The sequence below is a fragment of the Polyodon spathula genome, chromosome 11 (genome assembly GCF_017654505.1).
Source record: "Polyodon spathula isolate WHYD16114869_AA chromosome 11, ASM1765450v1, whole genome shotgun sequence".
Lineage (NCBI taxonomy): Eukaryota > Metazoa > Chordata > Actinopteri > Acipenseriformes > Polyodontidae > Polyodon > Polyodon spathula.
This window is the reverse complement of record NC_054544.1, coordinates 27,400,986-27,413,764: the sequence shown is the minus strand read 5'-3', so window position 1 is coordinate 27,413,764 and position 12,779 is coordinate 27,400,986. Positions and strand designations below refer to the sequence as shown.

Below are 12,779 nucleotides of genomic sequence, written 5' to 3'. Positions count from 1 at the left end.
GGTCTCAGTATCACACAGACTGTGTATATAGAGCAAGACTAGACCGGTTTTATACTTCAAAAAACGATTTAAATAAATTTATCAAAGCAAGAATCATCCCCAGTAGTCTCTCTGACCACCACTGTCTATTAATTACAGTAATAATTCAATCAGAACCCCACAGAGCATCTTACTGGCATTTCAATGTAAAATTATTACAAGATGTAAAATTTAAGCAACAATTCAAACTTTTTTGGATAATTTGGAAAAAAGAAAAAGCACAATATAAAGATTTAAGACAGTGGTGGGACATTGGCAAAATACAAATTAAATGTTTTTGTCAACAATATACTATAAATGCAACCAGGTCACTGAACACAGCCGTGAGAGAACTGGAGTCCAAAATCCTCCTCCTAGAGGAAAGGTTAAATTCAGAATTTAAAGAACAGACCCTGGAGAACCTAAAGGAGCAGAAAATCGCGCTGGGGAGCTTGCTGAAGGAAAGAGTGAAGGGGGCGATTGTGCGTTCCAGATTCATGGAGTTGAGAGACATGGATGCCCCCACTAGTTTCTTCTTCAACCTGGAGAGGAAGAGAGCGGACAGTAGACAGCTGTGTTGTATCAGGACTCCTGGTGGGAAAGAACTGCACACCCGGGAGGAAATCAGCAGAGAGGCGGTGCGTTTTTACAAGGAACTTTATAATAAAGAACTGTGCAACATAGAGGACACTGAGCGGCTGCTCCAGGGGTTACCCAGCCTCAGTGAGAAGGAGCAGATTCAGCTGGACGCACCGCTGACCCACCAGGAGATGACCGCCGCTGTCAAGCAGCTCTCCAGCGGAAAGGTTCCCGGGATCGATGGACTGCCAGCAGAATTTTATAATAATTTCTGGGATATAATGGGGGAGGATTTGCTCCAGGTTCTGAGAGAGAGCCTCAGCCACAGGGAGCTGCCTCTTAGCTGCCGTAGGGCAGTGGTTACACTGCTGCCCAAGAAGGGAGACCTATGCCAGCTTAAAAATTGGAGACCTGTGTCAATTTTATGTTCTGATTTAAAGATTTTATCCAAAACAATCGCTAATAGATTAAAAAGTGTTATTGGAACTGTAATACATATGGATCAAACATATTGTATACCGGGTCGCTCTATTTTTGATAACTTGTTTTTTATTCGAGATTTTTTAACTGTAAGTGATATTTGTGATTTTAATGTAGGAATGGTCTCCCTGGATCAAGAGAAGGCTTTCGACAGAGTCGACCACACCTACCTCTTTCATACACTGGAAGCCTTCGGGTTCGGTCCTGGTTTTATTTCTTATATTCGGCTTTTATATTCCAACATTTTTAGTATTTTAAAGATCAACAATGGGCTGAGTCAGCCCTTCCCAGTGTGCAGGGGTATAAGGCAGGGCTGTGCCCTGTCTGGTATGCTGTATTCACTGGTTATAGAGCCCCTGCTGCACCTGCTGAGGGTCAGGCTAGCTGGATGGACAGTGCCCTCCTCGCCCTCCACACCCTCCTCTGCCACAGTGAAGGTGTCTGCCTACGCAGACGATGTGACTGTGTTTGTGAGGGGGGATGCAGATGTCCAAGCGCTGCAGCAGACTCTAAATGAGTTCCAGAGAGCATCTTCTGCCAGAGTAAACTGGGCAAAATGTGACACCTTCCTGTCAGGCGGCTGGGATGAGGGCACCCCTCCTTTCCTGCCTGAGGGGCTGAAATGGAACAGAACAGGTATTAAAGTGTTGGGGGTGTACCTCGGAACAGAAAACTACATGAAAAAGAACTGGGAGGGTTTGTTGGATAGGGTGAGGGGGCGGCTGCAGAGGTGGAAGGGACTGCTGGCTCAACTGTCCTTCAAGGGCCGGGTGCTTGTTATTAATAATCTGGTGGCCTCTAGCTTGTGGCACAAGCTGGTATGCTTGGACCCACCCCAGGGCCTGGTGAAGGAGATCCAGAGCGTGTTGCTGGAGTTCTTTTGGAGCGGGAGACACAGTTTGAGGCCGGCAGTCCTCTACCTCCCTAGTGATGAGGGGGGGCAGGGGCTAGTCAGCATTGCCAGCAGGGTGGCAGCCTTCAGACTGCAGGCGGTTCAGAGACTCCTGTACACTGAGGAGGAGGCTCATTGGAAGAGGCTGGCCTGTTTCCTTCTCAATAGATTTGGGGGGCTGGGGTTAGGAAAACACCTGTTTTTAATTGAGAACACCAGTTTTAGTAAAGCAGGACTTCCTCCTTTTTATCAAAGTATTTTAAAAGCCTGGCAGCTGGTGAGGGTGGAAAGGGATGTGGAGTCCTTGACAGGGCAGGACCTGTTTGAGGAGCCCCTATTTTTTAATCCACTCTTTCCAGTTAAGTTCCTCCAGTCGATGACGCTCTGTGCCAGTTTTTTAAAAGCAGGTGTAACCAGGATGGTCCACCTGTTAAACCTTGAGCTCTCCTGCTGGCTAACTGCCTCCCAGCTAACTGCACAGCTAGGCTGGCACTCAGAGAGGCTTGCAGAAAGACTGATGGGTGAGTTGAGGGGCTGCCTCTCCCCGCGGCTCAAGGCAGTCCTGAGGGAGGAGTTGTCCAGAGGCACAGAGCAGAGACAGCTTTCCTTATTTCCAGGGATGATCGTGTCACCAGCAGTAGGTGAGGAAGGTGAGGGCGGTGGAGAGAATGGAGGGACTTTGCTTAAATTGCAGAATGTGGAGGAAATTATCTTTCACACAATGAATGGAAAACAGATATACAAATTGTGTGTTAAAGCCACAGAGTATAGTAGGCTAAGGGGTCTGGTAGACTCTAAGTGGCGAGCTTACTTGGCTGTAGAGGAGGGGCACAGGCCGGTGTGGAGGGTGCTGTACAAACCGCCTCTCGCCAAGAGAGTGGGGGACCTGCAGTGGAAGATTCTACACTGCATTGTGTCCACAGGCAGGTTTCTCCATAGAGTGGACCCCAGCATCAGTGAGCAGTGCGCTTTTTGCTCAGCAGAGGAAACTCTCTTTCATGCCTACAGTGAGTGTGAGAGGCTGCGGCCACTTTTTAATTTACTGCAGGGAATCCTGAATAATTTAGGAGTCGTTTTTAGTAAGGAGCTTTTTATTTTTGGGGTTCTATACAATTTTAAAATGAAAAACAGGTGTGTTCTTATTAATTTTTTATTTGGACAGGCAAAATTGGCTATTTTAAAGACAAGGAAAAATCAACTCTCTGGTTCTGGACTGACCAGTTTAGTGGTTCAGTTCAGGGTGCTCGTGGTCAGCCAGATCAGAGTAGAGTTTGAGTATTTTAAACTGGTCAGTAACCTGGAGGACTTTCAGGAGAGGTGGTGTGTGGGAGACGCCTTGTGTGCTGTGAGTGAGGAGGGGGAGCTCCAGTTTTTGTTCTAATTTTATTTAATTTTTGTTTTACAGTGTTTTATTTTTGGCTTTTATCTGTTTTCAACAAAGAAAAAAAAAAAAACACTGTTTAATATTGATTTTTTAATGATCCTTTTATTTTGTTTAAAATCTGTTTTTAAGGAGAACACGATATATTTTAGGATTTTTTAAATTTTGCTCAGGCAGTAGGAATCTTAACTTTTGTTGTGTTTTACCTTTATTTGAATTTTAATGGATTTTATTTGGAATATTTAAATAAAGGATCTTAAAAGTCTCTCTCTCTCTCTCTCTCTCTCTCTCTCTCTCTCTCTCTCTCTCTCTCTCTCTCTCTCTCTCTCTCTCTCTTGTGTTTTCCTGCTGTATTTTGCAGAAATGCCAACTCTACAGCTCTGCAGTTCATTAAAAAATGTATGTGGCTTACATTATTTTCTTTCTTTTTAAACTCTAATTTGAGTCTATAGGTAATGGTGAAAGGGGATAGTTCAGCGCTGAATTGAAATGTCACCTTTTTGAAGAGCCAGCCGCGGCTCTGCCATTGTTTACCTGGGACTCGAAGTTGCTATTGTTGGCTGGTTTGACATTTTCTTGATTACTGGAGTACTGCGAGTGTCAGCCGAAGATTGAACTGCAGGGTAATTATGTCGAACCCAGTAATCATCACAGCCTTTTACTGCGTTTTTATTCTTTCAAACCCCATGAAAGGACACCCCTCCATTGCTTGGGCAGCTTTCTATTCAGAATAATATTTTTCATCTTGGCCTTGGTTTTAATTAACTGCCTCGATGCTGGTCCACGCAGTATTTTTTTTTAAAGGTCTACCTTTACTAAAGGAAGGTGTTTTACTATTTAAACCCATTTAAGTAAAAATAAGTACTCACCAAGATAAGCACCAACTAAGACGTAGCTTTACAGTAAACTAATATGATCCATCTACATCTCCATCCATTTGCGTTGCTTTCCATCTGATGGTGTAGATATCCTTCTGTCTGGTGTTGATTGCTGAAGTGTAATGCTGGCTCCAGGGATCAGCTTATTTTGCCTCCCCAGCGCATCATCACACACAACGGCTGCAATGCTGGCTCCAGGGATCAACCCAGTGCGGTCTCCCCAGCGCATCAGCATGACAATCGTCAAGAGGGCTCAACAGTGATTCTGGCGTCCCAGCATCACCCCCCTCCTCCTTACTTACCCGTAGATCAGCGTTGCTTTCTTTCTATTGTGCTGGAGATCCCCATCCAGAATCTTTCCGTCTCAACCACAGCCAGTTGCTGCTTCTTTCTGCTGCTTCAGATAAGTTCTTCACTGTGCAACGCAACTCTTGGCCACTGAACCTGACATCTCTGAGAATCCGGGTTGTAGAGTGTGCCACAAATCCTCGACAACTCACCTCCACTGGTTAAACTCGGACTCTCCAGACCACAAGACAATGTCTGGTTGAAGGTTAGTGGTGGCAATCTCAGATGGAAAAATAAGCCGTTGACCAACATCTGCCAGCATCTTCCAGTCTCTAGCAGCTTCCAGTTGTCCTGGGCGAGGCTTGGTTTTGACACCTTTTCTTGGTGGCTGTCCTCCTGGACGAAGGAATATTGTCTTTTGTGTTTAATGCTTTGATTTAACTGGTGGCAGCTTATTGGTCAGGTTACGCTTGTCTTCCAATGCTAAGGCCAAACATCGCAGCACCTGGTCATGGCGACAAGTAAACCATCCTTGGCTAAGACCCACCTTACATCCTGTCAAAATATGCCTTAATGTTGCAGGTGATGAACACAAACGACATGAGGGATCCTCACCTACCCAGAGGTTTAGGTTCTGTGGTGATGGGAGAGCATCATATGTTGATCTGATGAGAAAACTTGTCCTGCTCTGTTCAATTGCTTTTGCACCTCGTTGACTACCAGCTTCCTCCGTTGAGCTGGGGTTGCCTTCTGTCATGTAGGAGGAGCTGAACTGAGACCAAGACCTCCTTTTCCATGCTGAACTTGCCCCATAATATCTCCGATTCGAAGGGCAGCCTTAGCATCTTCCACAGCTTTCTTTGCCGCCCGTTTTCAACACAGGTGCTGTCTCCCTTACGCATTTGTCGTGTGAATCTACTAATGTCATTTCCAGTCGGACTTTGGCACACTTAAACTCCTCGGTTAGAGCTTTACATCATTTATGTCATGTCCTTGACTGGTGAATATATAGATATATAGAGAGGTGTTTTAAATATATGCCACCAACTCTGTTTGATTACACTATGTAACACAATTTTTGTTCCTGGCTGGTAAGTGTTATTTCCTAATTGCTTATGCCTCAAAAGTATAGAAAATGGCTATTATTCCACACACATTTGCCCGTTTTCCCATTGGAAATAGTGATATTTTGAAATATCACTGTACTGGTCACAAAAGCAAAGTCTGTGGGGAATAATAGCCATTTTCTATACTTTTGAGGCGTAAGCAATTAGGAAATAACACTTACTACCCAGGAACAAACAAAACAAAAAAAAAATTGTGGGGGGGGGGGGGGGGGGCAGGAACTTTTTCACACCTGAAGATTGCATGTTTGATTACCTTGCACACCAAACAAATGAAAGAAGCACCAAACTTTGGTGTAATTTTTTCTTTCAGACTCCCTATATATACTACTACAACCCACAAAAAGATCTGAACAAATTCAGTGTGAAAAATGTGCAAAAATGCAGAAAATCAGACAGGGGGCAAATACTTTTTAATGCCACTGTATCTCCAGTGCTTGTACTCCCACACCTGTAGTGGCTTTGACAGACTCGCTGACAGCAGAAAGTGACCCAGGAATGTCACCGCTATTGGAAGCAGGCTGAATGTTGGCATACAAATTGAACATTTGTGAAATGGCAACAATGTTAATATATTGTAATAACTGTGCTGTGTTTTAAAGAATATAAAGCCAGCAGAAATACTAAACAAATAGTTAAAATACACTGCTCAGAAAAACAAGTTATGACATACATTATAAGTAATGCTGTAGGGTTCTGTATTGAAATATTCTAACAGTAAAAACATATTATTGGATCTTTGTAAGTGAGTAAAAATGGAGCTGGGCTGGGGTCACACTGGCCAAAAAACACCTGTGTAATGAGTTGAGCCTTCCCATGTCTGAGAGTTGTTGGTGCAGAAGACTGTAACCTTGGCAGAAATAGGCATCTCATTTAATTAACTTGAAAATGAGGTCATAGTTTTTAAAGAACTAAACAAAAAGCCTTTTAAGAATTGCAATTCTAAGAATAATTGAACTAATACAAATGTTTTACTGTATAACATTTTACTGTAATAAGAAACACAGAAGTATAATGGCAGAGAAACTGACAGTTTGAAAATAAGACACTATAGTGCAGAATATGATCTAGTCAAGAGGTACAGCAGACCTGCTAAAAAAATGTAATTAATTAGGTAATCTTGCCTTTGTTTGCCTGTAGTTAAGCAGTACCATGCGTGGGCAGAGGGAAGAAATTAGTCTTGACAACTAAAGAGAGATTCCTGGGTTGTCAGCAGTTTAAATTCAAGGTCTTTATAATGAATGATTTTTTCATATTAACTAACAAGAAGTACTTTTTGGTAACTGAAGAAATAAGTTAATGGTGTGATGTCCATTACGTCATCATATTATAGAAATTAATGAGAACCTGGCAGAAGTAGTAAGGAAACATAATAGTGTGGGACAGTTTCTTCTATCCAGTAAGAATGTAATACAATTGGGAAAATGCTTACAGTAGAATTTTATATTAATTCAAACTAACCTTGGCAGGTGAACAGGGTGTCTGACCCCTGCTTGCACAGGGGATTTTTAGAAACAGAGAGAAATCAAGCTCAGTTCAAGAATTGAAAAGCAAACTGAGACTTACATTTAACTATGTTTTTAGAGTCTAAATTTAAGTGAAAATAACTGGATCTGTAGAAGTTTGCCATGAACCTTCTAACAGACTTTATTCAAAATTATTTTGTTAAAACATATGAAATAAAGCTAATCTAATGAAAATAATATTTTCAATGTTAAGAGGGAAATATATTTTAGACCCAGGTTATAATAACACCATGTAACAATTATTATTATTATTATTTTTTGTTCCTGGGTAGTAAGTTTTATTTCCTAATTGCTTATGCCTCAAAAGTATAAAAAATGGCTATTATTCCCCACAAACTTTGCTTTTGTGACCAGGACAGTAATATTTCAAAATATCACTATTTCCAATGGGAAAACGGACAAATGTGTGTCTTTTCGTTCACATAAAGTATATCACGTACAGTATAATCGCAAATCTCGAAAAACTACTCACTTCTAAATCTTTTGTAGACATTTTTGTATTACTTTAGTATAAATACATGTTAATTTGGATTCATATGTTGTTTTTTTCTGACTTTATGTGAACGAAAAGACACACATTTGCCCGTTTTCCCATTGGAAATAGTGATATTTTGAAATATCACTGTCCTGGTCACAAAAGCAAAGTTTGTGGGGAATAATAGCCATTTTCTATACTTTTGAGGCATAAGCAATTAGGAAATAACACTTACCAGCCAGGAACAAAAATTGTGTTACATAGTGTAATTAGGGTCAACCGTTTGAATACTTTGGTTAATAATCAGGCCTGATTTGGGCCAGTCCTGCCCAATGTAAATCTGACTGACTTTGGCCCTTACCATCAGAGTGAAGTTGTCAGCACACAGGTTCTAGAGGCACATCATGCCACGATCATAAGAAATTCCAGAAGACCTCCAGGAAAAAAAAGTTGTCGATGTCTATCAGTCTGGAAAGGGTTAGAAAGCCATTTCTAAGGATCTGGGGCTCCACCAACCCACAGTCAGAGTCATATTGTCCAAATGGAGAAAATTTGGGACAGTATTGAATTTTCTCTGGAGTGGCCGTCCTGCCAAAATTTCTCCAAAAGTAAGGCGGAAAATCGTCCAGGAAGTCACAAAAAACCCTAGAACAACATCCAGAGATCTACAGACCTCTCTCGCATCGGCTAAGGTCAGTGTTCATGACTCCACCATCAGAAAGACACTGGGCAAAAACAGGATTCATGGCAGAGTAACAAGGCAGATACCACTGCTCACTAAGAAGAACATGAATGCTTGTCTCAAGTTTGCCAAAAAGCACCTGGATGATCCACAAGAGTTCCCGAACAATGTTCTATGGACAGATGAGTCTAAAGTGGAACTTTTTGGCCAACATGGGCCCCGTTATGTCTGGTGATAACCAAACACTGCATTCCACAATAAGAACCTCATACCAACGGTCAAGCATGGTGGTGGTATTGTCATGATTTGTGGATGCTTTGGTGCATCAGGACCTGGACGACTTGCCATCATTGAAAGAACCATGAATTCTGCTCTGTATCAGAGAATTCTTCAGGAGAATGTCAGACCATCTGTCCGTGAGCTGAAGCTGAAGCGCAGCTGGGTCATGCAGCAAGACCATGATCCGAAACATACAAGCAAGTCTACATCAGAATGGTTGAAGAATAAGAAATTTTAAGTCAAACAAATTAGTCACCTAGTCAAAGTCCAGACCTAAACTACATTGAGATGTTGTGGCAGGACCTGAAACAAGCAGTTTATGCTCAAAAACCCACAAATGTCACCGAGTTGAAGCAGTTCTGCATGAGGGAGTGGGCTAAAATTCCTCCATGGTGCTGTGAGAGACTGATCACTTACTACAGGAAGAGTTTGGTTGCAGTTATTGCTGCTAAAGGTGGCGTAACCAGTTATTGAGTCTAAGGCGATTACTTTTTCATACGGGGGCATTGGGTGTTGCATAACTTTCTTTAATAAATAAATGAAATTCATATCAAAATGTTGTGTTATTTGTTCACTCAGGGTCCCTTTTATCTAATATTAGATTTTGGTTGAAGAGCTGATAACATTCAATGTCAAAAATATACAAAAATGCAGAAAATCAGATAGGGGGCAAATACTTTTTCACAGTAATGTATATATTGCAAATATATTGTTTATGCTATTAGCTGCTGTGTCCCAGTACTGATTTGTGTCAGCTGAATATGCTGTCTCTCTGATCCCCAGTGCTGTGTTCTCTAAGCTATACGGTATTGTGTAATTAATTATAAGAATCCTCCCCAAGCCAATAAACGGACGTTACTCACTCCCAATGAGTGTAGAAGATTCATCAGCATTGCAGATCTCTATTGGAAGGGTCTCTTTACTTCGTTGATAAGTACACCATGATTTCTAACAGGCTGGTAGCACAGTTTAGGTGCACCAGTCCAGGATGTTTGGGTTAACTTCCTCGGGCCTTCGTTTGCATACCTCTCACAAGGATTTCATTAATCTCAGTTCTAATAAACAGAAAGGGTTATTTTAGCTACAGCCTGGGAGGCTTTGTGTATTTTAATTCCTTTAATTGAGGTCACTGGGTTAGTGTGTCACAAAGCAGGTGCTTGGGGGATAGTAAAGAGTGTTTAATAGAAGACACAGTCTTGTTTATTGGAAAGACATTGTGTATACTATTAGCTACCAGACCTGAGACGAATAGATTTACATTTGAGATTTCATTTATAAATATCAAATACTTCCACACTCACATATTGATTTGAAAATATACAAGATACAAATACAAGATCTTGACATGCACATTGTTGTTATTGCATGTTAATGGGACAGATGCGTTTTGAATATAGACATGCAGTAAACTCTTCTCAATGCTGTGTCCTGGTAGTGATTTAAAGTCAGGGTGATTTCATGCTGCAAAGAGAATGGTTTATGGGCTCTGGTCCTTATGCAGTGCGGTCTATTGACATCTAAAGCATTGAGGCTGAAGTGTGCCCATTTACCTATGCTGTGCTTCTGTATATATAATAGGATCCCTGCACATCATCCCAGAAGTAGTGGTAGAGAACACTCAGATCATTGCTTCTATGATTTTGATCCTTTTAGGTTTAATTTTTTTTGTTGGCTCAGTATAGTTATTGTTATTTTTGTACTTTTCCACTATGGGGGAAGGGAAAAGATGATGCCCTTTTTTCTTTTTTCATTGTGGCACAGTGTTCCTGCATGCTTCATGTGGTGAGATCAAAGACAGCACACCTGGGATTCAGCATACTGTATTTTCAGATGCTGCTGACGTGTAATTAACATTCTTGTCCTCAGTGCTGCCAGGAATTTGTTCCAATGTATTTGCGCTCGGTGCCTCCAGCCCTCTTCTGATTGTCTGTCACTGGATCCCATGGTCAGGGGTGGGTTTGGTGTCTGACTGTCATGCTCCTTGTCTGTTCTGTAGGACAGCCGTTCCCAGTGCTGCCCGTTTTACAGCTGTTGTGGTAGAAAGCTGTTTTAGTTCAACCTATGGCCCACGTGTTCCAAGCATTATTAATCGTGTCTGTGCGAAGTTTGGACATTGTGTAGTATTCATATATTTTGCTGGTGTGTGTTTTAGCAATGTGCTAAATATGCATCGCTGAGAAATGTGTAAGCTTAGAAAAAAAAAAAACACGAAAGAAATCAGATTCTAAATAACAAAAAAGGAATAAGTTGCAGAAATGTAGCACATGGCTAAACGCAGAATAACTCTTTATGAATGCAGGCCTGCCCTGCTGTATTCAGTGTTTCTAATTTTCATATCTCTCTGGGTGCCTGTGCTCTGCCTGTTCTACGTGTTCCATTTTTTTGTTCCATTTTTTACAATTCTTTTGTCAAACAGACCAATTGCTTTTGATTCCACAGCACACACAGAGGAAGCAGACGCTTCTATTGAAGCAGCCTGCCGCCCTGCTTCTGCTGTTGTTTTCATCTCTGCTGTTTCTCTCCCCCCTCCAGGACGAGTTTGACGTGGAAGATGACATGACAGTATTGGAGGTAAGCCAAACTATAACCCAATTGCCAAGTGCTCACCACGTGTCAGCAGCATCTTGAGGCCCACTCGTCCTATTGCTGTGATGAATTGTGGCACGCTTGCATGGCAATGTGGGCAAGCCCATACTGGGCTGCCTTTGTTGGTCAGTTGAGGATTTCTGGGGCCAGAGTCAATTGCATAGTACTTAAAAAACATGATATCAAGTTTGAGCGTCTTTGCCTGCAATCTGGATAAGGGTGCCTGCTATGAAATAGACAATAATAATAATCAAGCTCACAACTTCACTGCTGTGCTCTTTGTTGTGTGGGGCTGCTCCCAGACACCACTCATCCTGACCTAGTTTCACACAATCTCCTGGAAGATTCAGCTGACCCTGAGTGCCCTGGTCTGCCCCCCCAGCCCCACTCTTCACACTACCCCTGCCGTGAGCACTCCAGGTGCATTGGCAGGGGCTGCTCTGCAGGGGAGGGCTGAGTGGAACTGTTAGCTTAAAGGGGCTCCAAACTAAAAACTAAATCACTTTGGCTGCATTGTAATGCATGCACTTGGTTCTAGTCTTCAAAGTACATTTATTTAATTATTTACAATAGCAGTTAAAGAAATAGTGTTTTCATACAAAAGACTAAAAATCTAAATTGGTTCCCTTGGGAACATTGTTTGCACCAAAGAAAATGGATGCTAGATGCAGCCTCTAAAAGTTTGATTCTGCACTTTGCATGCACACAGTTTACAGATTGTGTCATTTGGGAGTGAGTGCCTAGAATATTTGCTGTTGCTGTTGGCATCAGTCCTGCATTGAAAGTTTATTTTGTCAAAACGCTTCGGCTACACTCTAGACAGCTGCTTACTGTCATTATCTCACAACTTTTGCTTGTTTCGAGTAGAAATCAAGTAGAAATACACTCATTCTCTCACTCTCTCACTCTCACTCTGTCACACTCTCTAACACTCACTCACACTCACACTCACGTTCAAACCCTGAGTAGCTTGATGGTGTAAGTGACTGCTAGTTCATTCAATATTTTCAGAGACAGGTACACTTTTTTTCTGTAGTTGAAATAACATCTGTTTTGCTGAACTGTAATTTTTTTTCCTGCAAAAAGTCAAAATATGCACATAATCTGTTTGGTCTCGGGGAAGTGTATTGATTTTATATCTGCAGAATAATTTGTCACAGTTTATGAAATGTTCAGGGTTTATCAAACCTGACAGCTCGCAAATGCACATCTATTAGGTTTTCAGTCCATTGGAAAAAAAAACATTGCGAGGAGGCAGCAGTGAAGTGAATAGGTTTTCTGTTCACGATCTTCCAGACCTCGCTGTGCAGCTGTTTTATTGACATTGAAACTAGACTTTTTTGCGAAAGACTTGTCGTGGTCCAGAGACAAGAAGCACCTTCTTAGTAACTTCACTTTACAGACCGGTGCAAGCAGTAGAGACTGCACTGTCCTCCTAAGTTTTAGAGACTTGGTGTTTCCTTTTGTGTTTTTCCTGCCTTCGTTCGTTATTATTCAGCAACCGGACACTCCTCTCTCATTGTTTTCTATTGAGATCAGTTGTTCTTTTATTACTCAATAACAGAATGAAAATAAAGCATGGCTGAGAGAT

General features: G+C 41.7%; 1 protein-coding gene across 5 annotated transcripts in view; it reads left to right on the top strand.

Annotated features, from left to right (window-relative positions):
* LOC121323213 (chloride channel protein 2-like) overlaps positions 1–12,779 on the top strand; it is a 134,102-nt gene that overhangs the window by 108,299 nt on the left and 13,024 nt on the right. For all 5 annotated transcript variants that reach the window (XM_041264121.1, XM_041264124.1, XM_041264122.1 and 2 more), the window contains one exon: positions 11,135–11,173. In XM_041264121.1, the coding sequence (XP_041120055.1) occupies positions 11,135–11,173 (39 nt within the window). The remainder of the gene's footprint in view (positions 1–11,134; positions 11,174–12,779) is intronic.